Source organism: Lycorma delicatula, chromosome 9 (assembly GCF_047948215.1).
Source record: "Lycorma delicatula isolate Av1 chromosome 9, ASM4794821v1, whole genome shotgun sequence".
NCBI lineage: Eukaryota > Metazoa > Arthropoda > Insecta > Hemiptera > Fulgoridae > Lycorma > Lycorma delicatula.
In genome coordinates, this window is record NC_134463.1 from 91,933,318 (window position 1) to 91,955,193 (window position 21,876).

Here is a 21,876-nt window from a genome sequence, read left to right on the forward strand (position 1 = left end):
GAAATTTACATAGAACTGCATGTTATACAGTTCACATTGAATTCCATCAATTGATTTATGTGATTTATCAGATTTCTTGATTCATGCTTTGTAGGCAGTGGTGTCCTTGTTCATAAATATGATTGTGAAAATAATTAGAAAATTTAATAAATAAATAAAATTAATAAATTGTATAAATATGAAGCTACAACCATACAAATGTACGAAAAAAATTTAAAGACAATAATCTACTAATGCTGATATAACTAGAAAGATATACAACAGGTAAAAGTAAAATTTTAATTTAGTAAGTTTTATGCTATCAAATAGTATGTGAATTATAAAGTAATTTATTTTGTATTATCAAAAGCGTATCAGATAGTATTTGCATATAAAATATGATCAGGGAACTTTAACGTTTTTACTAAAGGAAGACACACAAATTCACATCAATAACAATATTATTTTCTAAGTATAAACTCATTGTAAAACTTATAATAATAATAATTATTGTCAATGTGTCACACTTACTTCTAAGATCACGGTAAGACATTTTTATTAACTTTAAACGAAATTAAAACGTTAGGAAATACAGTGTCATGATTCAAATCAAACTAAGCTGAAATTAAATGCCCATTTACAGCAATTGTTTTCCTTAGCGGTTGCCAATATACTATAGCAACCGTTTTGTAAAAACATCAGAAAACAATCGACGAACGATCATGATTGCGAGTAGTGACATCGATTACGTATCCACATGTATGATAAAAAAGCTTCATTAAAAACATATCAGCTGTATAGCTTGTTTCGTTGTTGCGATTTAAGGCAATTTTATTTATGAAGGTGTTGAATTTTTGAGAGTTTTTCTTGATCTTTGAAATAAAATACATTAAAATAATTTAAGGTTTTGTTTTCAGTTTTAAGTGTTATATAAACTAAATATTTGTAAAGCTAATTTAATCTGTTAAATATTTAATGAATAAATGTGAACGCTTTGCGTGGTACTAACCTCAAACACAATTTTGTGAGGTTTTAATTAGTCATTCAAACATAAGTTATGTGGTACGTTAGAAAATGTGGTTTGCTTCGTAGCCATTCATTTATAAACAATTTGCATTTTTTTCGGTTCCTTAATTCTAAGATACCGCCCATACCTGTTGACCATTTTACTGAGAGAAGTGATTTTACTAAGTGTAAAACCATAATAGATAAGTACACTGTGACACATTTAGAAAAGCTGTCTTTAGTTGACTTTGGTGATGAAAAAGGAATTAAAATCCTAGAAGATGCTGTAGAATTTGCTGACCAGTTGGCAGCTGTGAATACTGATGGTGTTGAACCCCTAATAACTGTTTTGGAAGGAAGGTAAATTTAATTTTTTACCCAAGTTTTCAGGTTATATATATATATATATATATATATATATATACACTGAAGATATATCAATGTACATTCTTACATTATACAATATTGTAAGTCTGAGAAAACCTATTTTATACTTTAGTAACTAAATATCCTACACTAAAATGTACTTTAGTGTAGAGTATTAAGCTATACCCTTCTTTTGCTCTAGGTTTTTATGCCTATCAGTTACATTGTTGACATTCAAAGAGAAATTATTATATAAGATTAACTGCTTGGATTTATTTACTACCATTAATATGGAATTTCAGTTTTGTAAAATTTAAGTTAATAAAGATTGTTCGTTGCTCCTCCAAAAGCACTAGAGTTCACTTGATGTCATTTTATGAATCTTATTTTTAATATTTTTTGTTGCATTACATACCAAAACTTACATACTTATTATACATGTATAAGTTTATGATTTGCATAAAAATGAAATAAATAGGTTTACACAGATCTTTATATTTATTCTTTGTTTTATTTCAAATATACTTTATGTCATAAGTTGTGAAAGAAACAAAAAGGTCATTTTTTTTTTTTCAGTGAATTAAGGCTTAGAGAGGATATTGTAACTGATGGAAAATGTTGTAGCAAAATTTTAAGTAATGCTGCTATTACAGAGGATGATTATTTTATAGCACCACCTGGAAATATTCCTGTTACACCTAAGAAATATGACTCAGATTTACTGAAAGGTAGTAATGAAAATGAAAATATAGGGAAAACGTTGAAACAAAAGGCTTCTTAGACCAATCACGCATTTATAATTAATATTTTCTTATAAAATGCAGTAAGTACAGATTTTAATTTTTTAGACTTATTGTGTGTTTCAGTTTGTTAACACTTGTACTTTTCTAATGTATTTGGGTATGGATAATTTTATATGAAAAAAAATGTTTGGTATATAATAAACAAAAATTGAATGGTAGAGCAATCGGAAAAAAGAACTCACAAATTTGGTGGTATCTAAGAATGCAGTAGAAAGAACAAATATTAACTAGGGCTTTCGTTAAGAAAGAATGGGTTTTTCTTTAGGGTCCTTGCCCTTGATCTGTGATAATTTTATAAGCCAGTTATAAATATAATTCATCATTTATATTATTAAAATATGTTATTATTTTTTCTTTATTTTTGGCTAAGAAAAAGTGAATTTTGTCCAAATCTTGTTTTTTTAAACTTAATTTCTTGATCACTCCTTTTATAACATAGGCTATATTGACAAAGTTTTTTTTTCATATTGTTGCTAATACTCTTTATTACAGAATTTGTTGACAAGATGTCACCAATTAGCTTTGTTTTGATATCAGATGGATAAATATTCCTTTAAGTTTTTCACATTTTTCTAATTAGATTACAGTTTATTCTTATCTATGGTAATTTGTTAATGGTAAAGATCAACTTAAAACTTTCAAATTAAATTACTTTTAAAAATTAGTGATAATTAATTTCATAATTTTTAGTTAATTTTGCTAGTTTATAAAATCTGTAAATTATAAAAAAATAAGTATTCTATTATACTAAAATATAATGTCCTAGATTTTAATGACAGTTTTAAATAGCTTTCAATGGGCAGGAATGTTGTTTTAGTTTTCTAATCTTAAAAAAAAATGAGGGTGATGTAGTCATAACTTTTCCTTGACTTGCTTTTAGTTTAAATATTCATAATTAAAAGAATTTGGATTTAATGAATTTTATTTAAATAAAAGTTTTATTTAGCATTTAGGTAATGTAAGGAAGGTCTAATTTTTAAACGAATGATTGCTAATTTTTATGAACGAATACAAATGTATGTATTAATTAATTTTTTAACTGTTACAGAAAACTTCAGAAAATTTTAGAATTGTGTAAATTAAATGGATTTTTTAAAGCTATAAATTTATCTCATGTAAAAGAAAAATGTCCTAACTATTTTCATTTTGGACCTGCTGGAGAACTCTTAGTACAGAATATACAGCGCGAGTGGATTTTCAGTAACGTTACTGCTAGAGAACCAAGTAGCATCTTTCAGCATTACTCTCCTGGAACCGTTGATAATGTATTACGTAAGTACTCTTACAAATACTGCAAAAAAAAAATTATCTCTATGTTAATACAGTACTCTACTGATAAAATAAAACTACTAAAAATAAAAATTTGTTCTATAGATTTTAATGTATTATGTTCTACTTTAATGTGTAAATGTAAAAAGAAGAAAAATTTGAAAGAAAACATTACTGAAGATGGACTTATGCCTAAAAGCGCTATAATGTGCAAAAAAAAAAGTAAATTTAAAAATGTTCTTTAATTCTGTACTTTGTGGAGTGGCTAAAAAAGAATTATATATATGATTAGCTAAAATTTATGTACAGAGGAGACATGGACTACAAAATGTTTAATTTAGATAAATTAATAATAAATGCAAACCAGGCAAAATTGTCCTACAATTTACACAGAAAACTATATAGGATTGCAAATTCAATAAATTTTAATACAAAATGTTTAAAATTAAAACGAATACCAAAGTATGCAAAAATAAATATTAAAGGTTTTCAACATAATATTATATGTAAAACTAAAATATATGCAGAGAATTTCAGGATAAAACGAGAGATAAAATATGCTTACTATAAGAGAAACCGCATAAACATTGAATTATACAATATTCATTTGAATTTATTAAAGGCTTTGGGTAACATCATGTAAATATAATATTAATATATTCAAAAAGAAAATAATAAACACAAATTATAAAAAAAATAATAATTTGATAAAAAAAAACAGTAATAATGGTGCAATATATAAAAATAACATCTATATTGTAAATCAAACAATAAATAATGGAATAAATAAAGGTAAATGAAACTTGTACAGAATATTGATAATATACAGGATAAAATTTAAAGATAAATTCAAATAAATTTAAAATAAATGATAATTTAGTAAATTTGACAAAAGTTGTTTTCCAAGATGAAGAAAAATTAATAATTGCAAATTCGTTTAAATTTAATTTACCAGATAATAATTCAGATAAAGTTATTAAAAGCATGGTAAGAGATTCAGAATATAATATCAGTAAAATTAATTGTACTAATGAAAAAAAGATAAAATAAAAAATGATATAAGTAATAAAATTAATAAATGTAAAAACAAAAATGATAAAAACTTCTTTCATCATGAAAACTCAATAATGAATAAGAATGAAATTATAAACTAAAATATAAATTTTAAGAAAATAAATATATAATAATAAAATCCGATAAGACAGGAACTCCCGCTATATTTCTATTGATAAATTTAATGATTCAATAAATAAATATATAAACAATAACAGTTTTAAAAAATCAATGACTCTACCAAAACTTTTCTAAGAATTACAAAAGAATTCATAGTTAAATACAAAGAAATATTTAATTATAATAATAAATTAAAATACCATCATAGATTATAGCAATAAAAACTTACACCCCAAAACTTACAGGTCTTCCTAATTTGCATAAGGAAGGTATCCCTATGAGACCATTAATCAATTTCAAAACAGTTCCCAGTTATATAATTACTAAAATTATTGATAAAATATTTAGATCAAAAATTAATTTAGAATACAAATACATTATAAAAACGGGTACGAGTTGATTGGTAAACTAAATATCAGTCATAAAACAAAAATGATAAGCTTCAATATAACTAACATGTACCCCAGTATTCCTATTGATTATACAATTTCATTAATAAAAAACAAATAATACAGATGAAGACCAAACATTTATAAATAATATTATAATAATAATTAGAAATATTTGTAAACAAAATTGTTTTGAATTTAATGGTACCTGTTATACACAAGAAGACCCTTTACCCATGGGTTTTTCCTTATCTGTGATAATGTCAGAAATTTATCTACAAGAATTTGAAAGTAAAATAATCTATAGCATAAATCATGTGCATAAAATTTTATTACGGGTAGGTACATAGATGATCTAAGATGATCGTAGATGATTAAGTTATATATGAACCACATATAAATAACGAACATGTAATCATTTTAAATAAATTAAATTCTTATCATGGAACATTCAAATTTACATATTAAATAGGACATAACAGGAAAATAAAATTTTTAGAGGTTAAAACTTATTTCTAAAAGAAATATTGATATAATACTTTTTTTATTGTAGGTTTAAAAGATGCATACTTGTCTAGTAAATCTTTAACAAATGGCCATCTACCGTTTGGACTCGTGGAAGTAAGAGGTGATAAAAATTTAAATAAAAGTGATAATGAAAGTAATAATTTTGATTTTTTACCTGCAATATGTCATCAGTTACTGTATTACGCATTCATTAGTCCTCAAGAAGGGCCACAGTTCTTCTATCGATGGCAACAACATCGTCAAATGTGGTGGCGTAAGGTATATTTTATTTTTATTCAAAATGTAAATAACTCTATGTCATTAACATACAGCAGTAGACTTCATCCTGAAATAAATGGAATTACTAATATATATTGGTTTTTCAAGAAAAATAAATTTCTGGAATGTAAATCACGAAAAAAAAATTATTTCTGCAAGATGATTCTGACCTCTTACCTCGGAAGTTTTTTTAGTAGTGAAAAGTAGGTGAGCATCTTCTCTGCCAGCTGGCACTTTTGCACCAGAACTGCCTTATAGTGATGCTAAGCTTTTGAATTTAAACGCCAATAATACTTTTTGTGAGATGTTGCAATGTAAAGGGTGATATAGGATAGTGAAAATTGTAACACAAGATGCTTAATCATTGTAGTCTAGTTATGACTTTCCTTTTTTGATTTAAAGTCTGAATTATTTTGAAAATTTTTTGGTCAGTTAAATAAAGCCATCATTAATGAAAAACTAAAAATTTTTCCTTAATTTGTTTATTAACAAATTAAATAGTTTATCACAATGATCATTAGGGCACACTTTTATTGTATATATTTTTCTAAACCCATTCCAATAATTTGTTTGCTGTAGTAAATTTTTTTGAGATTTTAAGTCAGATATTTGAGAAGTGAGTGATTAGATTTCTGACTTTTTAAACAAAACGTTTTCATAATCACAGTTCTGTCTGTGACAATGTACGATGTACCCTACCTTCTTTTGTGAAATCTGCCACTACTGTTGTTGTTATATTCTATATTGTTGCTATTTCTTTAATAGAATGGCATTTCACGCATAAATATTTAATTTTTTTTAGAATTATTTATTGCTTTATTAGTATTGATAATTTTAAATTAATATTTTTTTTTATCTACAGTTTTCTATGGACCCTGGTAGATTTTCTCTTACAGAAACAAAAAATGATAAAGAAGGAAAAGTAGAAATAAAAGCAAAATTTCCTTGGGGATTAATCACAATTGAGTCAATTCGAAACCACAGTACTGAATTCTTTAGTGCACTACCATCTACTGATGTTATAGATTTTGAAGTAAGTAATTTTTTTGTAATAGTTTTATCTGTATTGTTCATTTGTAATATTTGATGTAATTTATTTTTTCAAAATGTGGATGCCTTAACCTCTTTGTCCATTATTTAAGCTAATTTTAGTATTTGGTCATGCAATAATTAAGGAACATATAAGTAAAGAAATTATATTACTACTACAAAAATAATTACTAAACTAATCTTACCTTGATGTAATAATTAAATTAATTTTAAGCTTTATTATGGTAATTTATCGATACATTTATTTTTGATTGATTAAGTAATACACTTTGTGTTTACACAAATTATTTGCCTGATTGGACTTGTTAAGTAACTTATAGTCCTATTACCTGCTATTTTTTTACCAGTTACTGTCATTTTATCCAATACTAACAGGTTACCCGTTGCGGCCTCGCCCACGCGATACTTGAAATTAAACATATATATTGAATGTTTTGGAGTGATGCTTTTGCTTATTATGTTGCTGCTATGTGTAAAAGATGATGTCAAAAATAGATAATAGAACTCCTGTTCTTATCACTCATAATCATCATTCATCATCATAGTTGTCAAAAAAAAAGTCTACCCTTTTTTCCATCTGAACCTTCACATGCCCAGTGCTTTAAAATCTACTAATAAATACTAAAAGCTTCTTAAGTGTATGTTATTTACAGAATTTATTTAAATAACAAACAACATAAATAATAAAAAAAACATTAAATACTTTATAACAAATAACAAAAAATGAATATAAATATTATAAGTATAATATAAAAATAAAATTATTCCAGAACTTCTTTCTAAATTACATTAGATGTTTTTCCTTCTGGTGCCAAAATAAATAAACCTGAAGGGTTGCTGATTGCCACATAAAATTGCCCATGTGAAAAACAGTCTTCTCTAACATTAATCCCAGCAACTTTTAACATTTGGCCTTGTGATTTTTTTATTGTCATTGCAAAACATACTTTAACAGGAAATTGCATTCTCTTAAATTCAAACGGATAGTCTGATGTTATCATTGGTATGAGCACCGATTCTCTTTTGGCACACCCAGTGATAATTTTAGCCTCAATAAAATTTTTTTGAATGGCGATTATACACAGTTTTGTACCATTGCATAACTTAGGTGGGCAAAGATTCCTCAATAACATAATTGGAGCACCAACTTTCAAAGTTAGCACTGTGGTGGAAACCCAGGTGGATGAGAGAATTGAGAAATTCAACTGGGTAATTAACTGCTTCATTGAATTCCCATACTGAATTTATGGATCTATATTCCATCCTTTCTGCTTGAAATGATTCTATTTGATTTATTTTAGCTGCTGTTTCATTTTTTGAAGTCAAAATGGCTCTCTCGCATAGCCAGTCCGTAGATTCGTTTCTGAAGTTTCAAATATATGTATATATTCAATCTATGAGCTCTTTAAAGTACTTACTACTGTATCTAATGATGCAGGTAAAGTAATTTTTCCTTCAGATTCAGGGAATTTGCCATCTCCTATTTTTAAAAGAAGCTGAGAAACTGTCCAGCAACACTTTTAGGTGCACTCTCATATTTTCAGTAAGAGAGAGTTTTACTATATGAGGCCACAGATACAAAGTCTTGATACATGCCTCTACATCGTTGCCTCGAGTTCCTCTAGGTACTACTGGTAGAGTTTGACGAAAATCTCCAGTTAAAAGGTCAGTAACTCCTCCCATGAGTGTATTTGAATTTCTGAGATCTTTGAGACATTTATTTAGAGCTTCAATCACTTTCTTGTGTGATACTGGACACTCATCCCAAATAATTAATTTAAATTCTTGTAAAATCTTTGCCATATTAGAATGTGTACTGATGTTGCATGTAGGAGTTTTGATATTATTGAGATTAAGTGGTAGTTTGAAAGCCGAATGCGCAGTCTTTCCTCTACTTAATAGCGTAGCAGCGATGCCAGATGATGCAACAGCCAAAGCAATGCCGTGAGTGCTTCTTACTTTAGCCAAAAGAAAATTAGTCAAGAAAGTTTTCCCTGTTCCACCAGAAGCACCTAAAAAGAATACACCTCCTAAATTTGATTCAATGCTGCGTATAACTTGATTGTAGACAGAATGTTGTTCATCTGTCAAAGATGGTTCGTTATCAGACACAAATTCACTCAAAGCCATAACATCATAATTGGTTTTCCTCAAATATTCTTTGTGTGTCAAAATTCCACCGTCTTAATGGTACTGGTAAGCCGTATTCTTTTAAACTTTGACCACCTAAATTTAAAACAAGATCTTCAAGTAATCATCTTCAGACATCTATTATATATTTCATCTTTTGTTACATTATTTTTCATATGCTGTCTAAGTACTGGTGCTTAATATCCTCTGAAAGATTGTCTTTGTACTTATTCCAAATACTTAATGCATTTGATAAATGACAAAATATCAACATTACACAAAAACGTTCCCGCATTTTGTAAGGTGAACGGCATAGTGCAGCTTCTGCTAAGGTAAAGTTCCATTGTTGGTCATCTTCTAGTAAGCCATGTGTCTTGCATGCAGCTTTAAATGTTGGATACTCAATATTATTTACAGTTTTTAAGTGTTTGTAAGATGTTGGTCCTCTAACGTGATGTAGGAGAAGACGAAGATGATAACATTCTACATTATTAGGGTGAATAGTATATACTCTTCCCAAAGCTGGGTCCTTTTTGATTTCTTGCCAACCTTCTATCCTCTTCCCATTTACAGCGAACAAATTTATAGTTCTGCCAAGTATAGTAAGAAGGTACTTGAGAAGGGTACTAAAGAAGGGTTTTGCAAAATCATCTATTTCACATAATTCAAAGAACACCTGAAGAGTTGTTTTAGGTGGATTAGATAGCCTCTGCATCATGTTCTCTGTTGTAAAGTGCACACATTATCCATTTTCCAGGTGAACATGTAGCTGAGTTATGGCTGGATATCTATCATGAATTGGAAATCCTAAAATTCTCCAGACTGCTTCTGAACTACTGATGTATCGACCACATTCATATATTTTTATTTCATCAATGTCAGCATTTTTCTCCAAACCAAAAGCTGCTTGATTACTGCCCTTACTACTGATGTGCTTACATATGTACTTTATAGATTTAACTGAACTGGCTTTCAACATTGATGTTGCATTAACAGTTCAAATTATACGGGGTTGTATGGGACAACCCATCTGTTGTTCTAAATGAATTAATATTTACTTTAAAACCTGTCATCTGTTGATCATCTTCTATATTTTGGATAACCATTCTCACCTTTTTGAGTTCCCTGAAGTAGCTTTGCTGGATAACGCTTGGTACAGACACCATCTTTCATGCAAGGTGAATTTTTATTCAAAAGCTCACACGGTCCATGCATCATGTTGGCTTTCACTATCCCATGTAATAGTGGATCCATATCTAGATTTGGAATTTCAGCACACACGAATTTATCTATCATATCTGCTCTAATTTTATTTTGTAACCAGAGTAGTATATGAACATGTGGCAGGCCACATTTCTGCCATTTAATTGATCCATAAAGCATTTCACACTTCCAAAAAGTTATCCTTTTACTAATAGGTCCATTAACTCTTTAACTTTACAATTGCAATGATATGTGGACGATGATAATGCTTTTGCCCAGGTAATAATGCTTCTTGAATTTCTTTCCATTTGGGATTGCATGTAAAAGTTATAAATAAATCTAAACTGCTAATATGTCGAACATATGTCAGTCCATCTTGAGCTCGTTCGTGCATATATCATGGACTTCCTGTGAAAGATGTTGGCAAAACCACAACTTTACCTAATCTGCTTGAATGTCTTGTCTCCCTATTGCATCTTTTAAATGGGTATAGTTATCTGCCCTAAGATTTTTTTTGATTGCATCTTATGAAATTTAATCTTTCAGTTTCTATTTTGATGTACATATCGACTAAATACTGATTAAATAAAGCACCATAACGTAGCAAACGAATCTTCTCCTTCTCTTATCATGATTCTGTATGCATAAAAACTGGCAGCACATACTGACTTACTCAAAGGAAGTTTTGTTGTTGGATCACGTTGAAAAATATCTATAGAATAACCCCCTTCGTAACAAAAGAAAAGTGGATATTGTAGTGCGTCATAAGATTGATGAAGTTCACTGATATGTTGTAGTCAATTATCGTGACTTTGAATAACAATATCTCATTTTTCAAACTGCTGTCCAACTATTATTAAAGCTACTTCATTAGATTTCGCAGCATTATAACAACCTTTGTGAGTATTTGCAGGTTTTCTGTCTGCGCGAATCACCACTTGAAATGTTTCGCAATTCTGTGGTACTTTATCCATGGTAGTTTTCAAGTCTCTTAGACTTATTTTCTTTATAGAGCATATCTTGCAACTGTTTCACCAATCCTCATTTGACTTCTGGAGAGTGAATATAAAATATATTTGCAAAAATTTAGCCTCTTCCTGAGGATGTAGTATCAAACTGCCATATAAATGGTAAACTTGGCCTTGCACTTTAAAAGTCGGCATAAAACCTTCTTCAACAATCTGCCTAGCACCAAAAAATGTCATCTGAAAACAACCATTATACTGTCAATAAAGTGGCCATGGTCAGGGTGATCGCCATTTAATAAGGCACATAATGATTCAGGTGGTGGTTTCAAAGTTTCTAGGTGTACTTTTCCAGAATTGCAACACATGCCAGGTGTTTCACCTTTCCATTTAAGAGCATAACAAAACTGACATTTTTCAGTCATAACTCCAATGTCACTTTTACAATCTATATTAGGATCATAAGCCAAACCAGACAGTCTTTTATTTTTCCATGGGTGCAAACGATTTTCTGTATGAATCCCTGGAATCTTGGACTCATATCAATTTTGGGGTGCTCTATGAACTTCAGCATGATTGCTTTGATATGTAGCTGCAGCGGCTCTATGTACTTGTGGATGCCTATTTTGATAGGCTTCTACTGCAGCTCTATGGACCTCTGAATGATTTTGTTGATACTTTATCACAGCTATTCTATTACCTTCTGGGTTGATTTGTGCATACTTTTTCGCTGGTTTTTTGACTTGATTCTTTCTTGTTCTGTCCGTGAACCTCACACAATGCTTTTTATTATTTCTAACAGGAATAGTTGAAGAAGAATTTTGTGAAGTGTTGTCTTCTAAATCAGGCAAATATACATCGAAATGACCACTATTAATATTCCCAGAAAGACGCAGTCTTTTTACATGCAATGTGTCAGTACCAAATTTTCAGTAAAGATTGCAGTTGTAATAAACTTCAAATAAAAATGGAAAAATCTTACCAGCTGCAACTAATTTGCAATTACCACTGTAGACTGAATGAATTGACATTTCGCGTACATATGCCTTACAAGTTGGAAAGTTGTCACTACTTGAAGATTTGTAAGACATATGAGTAATGTTAATCCAATGATCAGCCACATACGAAATGATTGTGTTTTGTACCTCCTGGCATCGTTCTTCATCATTGAATAAGTGAAAAGCAAGTGCTCGGAACAGGCATGCACCATCTCCTTTGATAGGTTTAACTGTTTGGGTTATTAACGTGTCGTTGACAGTTATCTTTTCAGTTTACATGTTTATTCACTTTTTGAAACACTACACTAACCTGTTGACTCATAAAAAAATCATACTTCTTTTTTCTTGAATGTTTATAAACGATCGGTAGGAAGAAGCAACACTACCAAATAAGAGCCAGAAGAAATAAAACAATAAATAACAGCATTAATAATAAAATTAAATTGGTAATCCATTCATTCAATATCGATTGATGTTAAAACACAAATATTTTTGACACAAATAAATTGAAACTGAAAATACTATCGATTATTCATTTGAACCCCTTAAAATCAACATTTTGCAAAATCTTTTCTCAGTGCATGCCTACTTAAAGATACGACGGTACCCTGAAAATTTCAAGTCTCTACCTATAATAGTTTTGCCTGTACGTTGATTATGAGTCAGTCAATAAGGACATTCTCTTTTATATATAGATTAGAATAATCATTGAAGCCTGTTAATTCCCAAATTTCATCTAAAAATTGTTTTTGTTGTCCCTGTCAGATTGTGAGTTTGTACAAACAGTTTGCATTGTCAGCATCATTTAAACGTGTTTATTAAATCTTTTTAATGTCTGCAGTATTTCATAGTTAGATTTTTAGTTCTGTATAAAATATTATTACTTTTTGTTACCTAATTATAAATAATACAACATATATAATATCTTCTGTGTTAAATAAGTTTATATTTTACATTATGTAAATTTATATAATTATACTAACTACAATATTTATAATCTATCTACACTGTACTTTCCTAGATATAAACTTACTCGTATAAATAAATTCACTATAATAAATGTAATACTTCAAAAACTGACTTCAACACAAATGACTGTTTCTAACCACTTAGATAAAGCTAAAAGCAAAATGCAAACTGTACTAGTAAATGTGTAGTCTTCAACAAACTCAGGCCGACCATTCTTCAATTAACTACACTGCGATGTGTAGTTAATTGAAGCCTGACCGCCAAAGAACACTGGTATCCATTCAAATAAAAGCAACTTCCTTTATTAGGATTTGAACCTGAGAACTTTGACTTCGAAATTGGCTGATATACGATGACAAGTTTACCATTAGACCAACCTGGACGGTTTAAATAATTTATATTTTAACAAAAATATAAACAATTACAGCTTAGAACTGTTTAAGTAGATCAAAAACATATAAATGTAGTATTACAGTAGTTGCACTTTGAACTCCAGAACCCTACATTTTAAAAGTAAAAATACCACCATTTCTACACAAAGTTTGTCAACTTCTTTGATTTTTTTTTATGTATCTTCAATTAGTAATAGTTATAGTTTATATTTTTTAGAATGTTAGTGCAAGTTGAATTTTAATATTACTTTACAGAAGGAATACCTTCTGATAAACTGAATTTATGGGAATAAATTCCCATAAAGTGAATAAACACTATACTGTCTATTTATGTAAAACATCTACACAAACTATTATTTACGTTGATTATAATTTTTTTTTTTGAATCGACTAATTTATTTTATAAATATACTTTTTAAAATCCTGCAATTTTTAATTATATAATCTTGAAATAGGTAGGTAGGAAGAATACTTTCTGGAATTCTTATTCATCACTTAATAATAATAAAAATGCATTTGTAAAATGCATGTCCTAGGATTTATAATAAGAACAAAGAAGTACTATTGTATACTTTAAAGTGAAATATGAAAGCCATTATGATATCCATAACTTTTCTAACTTCATAAATTTATGATAGGGTTATTGATAAAATGTACAGACATTTTCTAAGTATTTGGAAATGTTCAGGTTCCAGGAAGGAGATTTTTCAGCACTATTGAGCAATTCCTTCATTAGTGTGTGGAATATTATTTTTCTATTTACAGGTAATGGATGGCCGTAAAAAATGTTTGCCGTATGTTATTGAAAGTTATTCTACGGTTGAAGCTGCAGCATTTACATTTCTTTGCGATGGTTTCTTGGAAAGTGAAACGTTGGATATACCTAAGCAGCAGTTTCGTTTACATCGCAAACTAGCCCCATTCAAGATATCTTTTGTAGCTTCACCTACAAGTAAGTAATGCATTTTGTGTTTCAGTATGAGTATTATATGTTTCACTGAGTAAGTTTCTTTGGTAAATATAAACATTGTTCAGCTATCTAATTGGTGTGATGAAATAATTAAATCTAAATGCTCAATTTGATAAAGTGTTAAACTTGATTATTAAGCACTTATGATACCTGTGTTCATTACCATCTGAGATATGTTATCATCTCTTGAGGCACCTTTAAAACATCAGATGTTTCCAAGATACAAAAATTGGTTCATTGGAAATCAGGTCATTGTTTGGCATCTACAATTACGAACCATGTAGGCCAATATTTAGTAAATTTTTAGTTTTAAAAGTTACATATGCTTTTATATTTACAAATGCATAAAAAAAAATATATATATATATATATATATATATATATATGTATAAAGTGGTATATATCTATGGTTAATTTGTTATTATATATATATATATATATATATATAATAACAAGTTAACCATCAACACAATAACAGAAAAACCTAAAAAAAAAACTAATACAAATAGTCAACTTTCACACAATCCTGCATCATCAGTTGGTACACAATTCTATAATTACATCAAACAAATAATAAAAAACCTAAAGTTTAGAAAACATAAACCCATAACCATAAAATAACCATAAATATGTCATAACACAACCCCACTACATTACTGCAATGATGTAAATTTAAAATGTCACACTTCCTATGTTCATAATCATTGTTGCTAACCGCTACAACCCGCCATTTCTTTAATTAAAACATCATCCTCAACAAATATGATCTGGTAGTGTTGATCATTTTGTTTTAGTTTATAAATATATTTTTCAACATTTTTTTATCATTATTACAAATCTCCAAAATTTCTTAAACTATTTTTACAAACACTAATACTATGCTTACATTGTAACAAATGGTTGACCATATTAGGTACACCTTTTTTCTGTTTTTGTAACATTGTAATGTTCTGTAAATCTTTTTTTTTTAAATCTGTTAGTTTTACTATTATTTTTCTATTGTTATTTATTATTATTATTACTTTTATTATTTCTATTAATGCTATTCGTTAAATATTCTATAGTATGGTTATTTGGTTTATGTGTTTTTTTATATTTATTTTCATCATATGCATTAGAAATTTATAGATTAATAATTTAAAAAAAATTTTATTTATGTAATTGTATTCTAAGAAAAAACTACTTCTAATATCTGTGCTGTTTTCTTGTATTTTTTGTAAAACTATCAGGTACTTTATATTCTGTTTTTTATAAACTTTTTCTATAATTTTATCATCAAAGCGATTAAATTCTGATATTTGTTTAATTTCATCTATTTCTTTTTTGAATATATTTTTGTTGTTTTTTTTGTATAATGTACAGCTCTAAAAATCAGATTTTTATATGTATTGATTTTTTTGTGGCCTTGGGCGATTAGAATTTAAATATATTTTAATATTAGTCACTGTGGGTTTTCTATAAACTGATGTTTCTATAATATTGTTTATGTTTATTTCAGTTTCAGTAATTTTTCTGTTATTTTCCATTTCACATGTAAATTTAAAATATGTATTATAATTTTTAAGTCTAATTAAAATGATCAAATGTTCATTATTTATTATACTTGAGTTATGTATGACTAAAATATCATCTATGTATCTTATTCATAATAGTACTTGGTGTGTACTCGGTATACTATGAACTATTATACTTTCAAAATTTTGCATAAAAATCTCAGACATAATTGCTGATCCCATTATAATCGTCAGGGATAACCTAATTTATTATCATAATTAAATATCGTTTTATATTTAGATATTAAATCTTTTACAGTTTTTAAATATTTGTTTGTCGGATCTTTTATTACTTTAAAATCATTTTCTTCAATCTAATTATCTGTATGTTCTTTGTACTTATTTTTATACATAATAATTGTGTATTAATCTTGTCCGATTCATTTGTATCAAGAATTATGATCTGTTGGTTTGTTTGCTGTATGTGCTCACATTTTTATTTTGAATGAAGTGCTACCATCTGAAGTAACAACTGTATAATAAATTGTATTGTGTACTATAAACAGTATATTGTTTACATTAACATCTATTTACTTTTTTTTTTTTTCATTTTGTTGAAAAACTATTGTAGATATAAGTTTTTTGAAATGTTATAAAAATAAGTAAATATAGAAGCACCTTGCATCTTGATATGAACAATATATATATATATATATATATAATTGTATTAATCCTTTTACTTCATTATATTTCTATCATCATGGCAACAGAAATATAATTAAGTAAAATTAATAATCTTTTTTTTCTTTAATGAATATTTGTAAAATACTTAATATTCTTACAAACATGAGAATACGACACGTCAAAGGTCCAGGGGGCTCTGTGTTAATATATGGTTGTACCATAACCATATCTATCTATTTTTCATTTTAATTATAAATTTGACAGTATTCCATTTGATTTTACTATAGTTTGCCATCATTTGTCCAGCCAAATTCTGAGACTTTTTTTCTGTGGATTAACACAACTACCCATTTATAAATTTATTTTAAAAATTTCAGTTTATTAATATTTCATTAGTGATAGAATTGAAATCCGGCTGAAAATTTTGTCACTTATTTTAAGCAATAATTTGATTTTTTTGGACTGATTTTCAAAAATAAGGTATGATTTTATTAACAATGAAATGCTTAAAATTTCAGTTAATAAAATGCATTTTGATAAAATTAACAGTAACAAAGATGAAGAACATTATAGTCGATGTAGCTACCATTTTGAAATCTTTGAATGTTTACACTGTAATTATTTGCTTTTTTTCTTGAATGATTAGTTCACCATATAAGCTTGAAGCTTGTGCACGAGAATATGAAATGGAAATTTTTTAGCGTATGAAAAATGCCATGCCTGACCGGGATTTGAACCTGGGACCTCCTGATGAAAGGCCAAGATTCTATAATTCTGCCATGGAGATCGATGATGTTGGTGCAAACATATGTACAAAATATTATAATGACTCCTCAATCCAATTTTAAATGTATATTTTTCTTTAAAAAACATAAAATGGCAGACAGTAAGAGATCGGAGGGGAAATCACTATTATTTTATGTAATTTTTTCTGTTCATTTTGATATGTAGAAATTAAAAAGTGAACATCCAGGTACTTTTTTTATGCATGTGTGTGTGTGTGTGTGTGTGTGTGTGTGTGTGTGTGCGCGCGCGCGCGCTCACACGCGCGCGCATGCATCCAGTAATCATTTAATTAACTATTAACTGTAAAAAAAAAAACAAAGTAAATTTTCAAACATAACAACTTGTGGAAAAAATACTTATTAACTAATATAGAAATCATAGAAATGAATAATAATAAAAAAGAAAAGAAATTATAAATTAGTAAATTTCAGAAAGAATTTTTTGCATTGATGAATAAACAACATGACTTTTGGGAATAATCAATTGCTAATGTGGATGAATTGTTATTATAACAAATTAATAATGTTTTAAGTCATTCCATTATCTACCTTGATCGGTAATAGTTAATTTTAACTAATAACCAGTTGATTATTTTTTTAATAAAATTTTAACTGAATATGGATTAATTTTTAGTTTTTTTTAATAATAATAAGTGTTCACCACTAACGTATTTCATGTTTAATATTTTAATGTATAATGGTTTGTAAAATTTTATTAATTTAGACATCAATATTTTAGAATTAACAATAATTTTTATTGCTTGTGAAGAAAACAATTTTGAGTTAAATTTAATTCGTAAAATTCACTTATTAAAAATCTGTAACTTAAAAATGAAAATTATAAACACTCTAAGATGAGGTTGTAAACTACATGTATATTGTTTATTCTTTTTATCATTACATATTTTTAATTTCATTTATGTAATAATTTTTTTAAAAGTATTACCATTAGTTTTGCTTATTAATTTGTAACTTCAAAAACAAGAAAAAATAAAATTACTAAGGGAAATCCCTCATGTTGAATTTTACTAAGCTATATTAATCTCGAAAGAGTAAATATTCCTGTTGACAATAAACTATCAGCTTATGAAAACGTAATTATATATTTACCTAAGTCATGTAAAGAAGTATTCTAATTCAGTTGTTTTATGATTATTTTAATAAGAATATATTTTATTCCACTTGGCTTACATATTTTTGAAAACGATTGAAATTTATTAAGGCACAGTTGCATCCCGATTTTTAAAATTCCATTAATACTTAATACAATTGAACAGTACATTTCTGTAATTTTTAATATTAATTAAACTTTTTTTTTTTTTTTTTGTTTCAGCCAGTCAAAGTTTTGAAGAATTATTGGATCTGGCTACATACCTCAGTCAGGAATTAAGACGTTTTGGTATTATTACATTGATACCGCAAATGAAGCAATCATTAGACTCGCAGCTTACAAGATGCGATTCACTTGCAGTGCCGTATACAATAATTCTAAATCCATCAACATTAGTAACAGGACTGGCTGCACTTCGATCCCAACAAACCTCTTTGCAAGAAGAAGTTCATATTTCTAATATTGTTAATTATGTTGAACAACTAATGAAAAATTACTAGTGAAAAATTACTATACCATTTGTTTTTATTAAAATTTAGATATGATTCACACCGATGTAAATGTTAGTGGAAAACATATAATTGTTGAAAATGTTTTTAATGTCCTCTTATATCAATGTATAGAAAATTTTAGATAAACTTAGTTAACAATGTACTGTGAAGAAATAATTAAAATAAACATAAGTAAAAAACAAAGAAATTAATCATTATTTTTTTACAAAAGTAAGTCTGATTACAGAAAAAGAGAGCTAATTGGGTAAAGGAATACATAGAAGGACTGTATAGTGGAGGGGAAATGTATTCCGTGTAAGAGAAAAAATAAATTAATGTTTCTGAAGGAACTGTATACTATGATTCTATCTGACAAAGCTCTGAAAAATTTAAGGCTAAATCACTAGGAATTATGGTAGACCTACATATAATTACTATGCTGTCTGGGAGAAATAGAACTGAACAATTTAGTATGAAAATCTGTGACATTAGAGGCATAATCTTAACTTTCAATAAGCGTTTTTTTTTTTTTTTTACCAAAGGTAAAAAGGATGCAAATTTAATCAAAAGTATAATGACCACACTGTAACTACAGCAACAATGTTCTCTATATTCAAAAATTTGTTCATAAAATCTGGGTTTTTAATATTTCCCTTTAAGTAGCACATTTTAGCAGACTAATAACATTAATATACCATAAATAATCCTGGTATCCTTATCTCAACAAACAGCTGTCAATCTAATCACTTTTTGACTTAAAAAATTAAAATACTTTTGGTACAGTTGATAAAAATAATAGTCTCTGTACTTATTAAATTTTTGGGAATCTCAGGCTAATTTCTGTCAGTAATGTGAAAACAAGACAAAATTATTGTACCAATATTAGTAATAAGTTACTCAAATGCCAGTAAACATCTGTCCTATTATGACAAACAATCTCTAAACTTGATTAAGCTTTTAAAATAAGAATTATGATTTGATCCAAGGTGTCAGCTAAAGAATCAGAATAAGTTTTTTCTATTGGTTTTTTATCAAGATCATAATAGTTTCTGAAAATATAGTGAATTATTGTTAATCTAATGGGCTTTATTGCATTTACTAATAAAAAAAAAATTAAAAAAAAAGATAATAGTTTTGGAATGTTGATGCAGTTTTAAAAAAGCTATGTTAAAGATTACAATTCTGTTTTATTAATCCATATTTAAATACAGTAATTTGTTTTTTTTAAGACTCAAAAATAAAAGGAGGTTCTCAAGCTTGACTCATTTTTTTTTCTTCAACACTTATCAAATGCACTGATTTTTTGATCCTTTCTTTAAATTCATGAAATTAAAAAAATTTCATTAAAACTAGGGGAACAAACAAGTAAGTTTCTCTTGTTTTGAAAACTTAACTAAATGATTTTTTAAGTAAAAGTGAAATTGTTTGCATAAACAACTAAAAGTATATTTTTTAACATGAACAAAACTGTTCAATATTGGATTTCTACCTTAAAACAATATGTAGCCTCATTGTTATAATATTCAAAGCATTTAAAAATTGAAATTGTTTGGCAAATTTAAGGTAAAGAAATTTAATACGTATAACCACATTACATATTTTCAAGATTAAAACTTTCTGCCTTTGTTTCATATGTATAGGGCAGTGCACTAAGTAATATATACACAATCTTTTAATTTTGACTTTTTTAAATCTGCGTATAATTTGGTTTTAAGAACTGTATATAATGGTAGTTATAGAAAGTGAGGTAATAAACAAAAAAACAAAGTATGAAAGATTATTCAAAGTAGCACCATAATTACATCTCAATTTCAAAAAGCAAATTCTTAAAGGAATATTACTTAATTATGATTGAACCACACTGTGAAGGGGTGGCCTTCAATCTTCAGTAAACATTTCTGAATGTATTTTATTAAGCTCTAATTAAAAGATGTTCTTAATATAATAAATTTTATTCTTACCCTAATAGTTTTTGATTGAATGAAAAAATTATCTGAATAAAAGTTACACATTACTGATAGTATATTTAGAATTGTACATCCTTTGTACAATTCTAAATTGTATATTTTTAACAATCTTAAAAGAAGGAGCTTTTGATATGGTTTTTTTTAATATATGTTCAAACTCTTTCTCTACCAAATGGACCATTTTTCATTATTTTATATATATATATAACATAATCCCATTATACAGAGTGATTCAAAGAAACGGGAAATTTTGAAAGTTGTGTTGGTAGCCGTGGGCGATTGGTACCACTTCATAAGTGGCGCCAGCCTCTCTAACCTAATCTGCCATTTAGTTGTCATGGATCCTTGGAGCGGTGTGCGGCGTGCATTTGCTATCAAAGCGTTTTACAAAAACAATGACAGTGTGGAAGGAGCGCGTTGAGAATTTCGCCGTCATTTTAATCTTGGACGGCACGACCGTGTTCCATCAGCACATGCAATTAAAACATGGATATCTAATTTTGAGGAAACCGGTTCGGCAATGAAAAAAAAACCTCCAGGCCGTGAGCGAACCGTCCGTACACCACAGAATGTTCAAGTTTTACAAGATGCTGTCACACGTAGCCCACGTCGGTCAATTTGTAGTATCTCAGCATCTTTACAATCGCATAGTTCAAGCGTTCGAAGAATGTTAGTGAAGTACTTGCAATACCATCCATACAAGTTGCAGATCGTCCAGGAACTGAAACCGAACCATGCAGTTGTGCGAGCACAATTCTGTAATGTAATGCTTCAGAAGATAAACGATCACGAAGAGTTTGTTAACGAACTGTGGATGTCAGACGAAGCGCGTTTCCACCTCAGTTGATTTGTTAACAAGCAAAATTTCAGATACTGGGCACAAGAAAATCCTACTCTG

The 21,876-nt window shown here is 28.1% G+C and overlaps 3 protein-coding genes across 6 annotated transcripts in view; 2 read left to right on the plus strand and 1 right to left on the minus strand.

Annotated features, from left to right (window-relative positions):
- The window catches only part of Cluap1 (clusterin associated protein 1), a 34,385-nt gene extending 33,102 nt beyond the window's left edge, over nucleotides 1-1,283 (minus strand). The window contains exon 1 of one of the 2 annotated variants that reach the window (XM_075374473.1): nucleotides 989-1,283. Coding sequence is in view for 1 of the 2 variants with exons in the window: in XM_075374471.1 (XP_075230586.1) it covers nucleotides 511-532 (22 nt within the window). In the remaining variant the exon portion in view is untranslated. Of the gene's footprint in view, nucleotides 1-510; nucleotides 721-988 lie in introns of those variants that run through there. The other variant, XM_075374471.1, reaches the window with a different exon arrangement.
- On the plus strand, nucleotides 422-20,246 carry PolG2 (DNA polymerase subunit gamma-2, mitochondrial). Of its 3 annotated transcripts, none has more exons than XM_075374476.1 (7): nucleotides 422-523; nucleotides 1,927-2,173; nucleotides 3,202-3,425; nucleotides 5,538-5,770; nucleotides 6,633-6,803; nucleotides 14,243-14,429; nucleotides 18,743-20,246. In XM_075374476.1, exons 2-7 carry the CDS (start codon nucleotides 2,169-2,171, stop codon nucleotides 19,018-19,020), a joined length of 1,098 nt encoding a protein of 365 aa, XP_075230591.1. In that variant the 5' UTR covers nucleotides 422-523; nucleotides 1,927-2,168; the 3' UTR covers nucleotides 19,021-20,246. The 3 variants fall into 3 exon arrangements, with proteins under 3 accessions (XP_075230591.1, XP_075230590.1, XP_075230589.1); XM_075374475.1 differs by lacking the exon at nucleotides 422-523 and adding an exon at nucleotides 682-822; XM_075374474.1 differs by lacking the exon at nucleotides 422-523 and adding an exon at nucleotides 829-1,041.
- Nucleotides 1,037-2,131, plus strand: GatC (glutamyl-tRNA(Gln) amidotransferase subunit C, mitochondrial). The gene is made up of 2 exons (XM_075376156.1): nucleotides 1,037-1,344; nucleotides 1,927-2,131. Exons 1-2 carry the CDS (start codon nucleotides 1,037-1,039, stop codon nucleotides 2,129-2,131), a joined length of 513 nt encoding a protein of 170 aa, XP_075232271.1.
- Nucleotides 20,247-21,876: the final 1,630 nt, after the last annotated feature.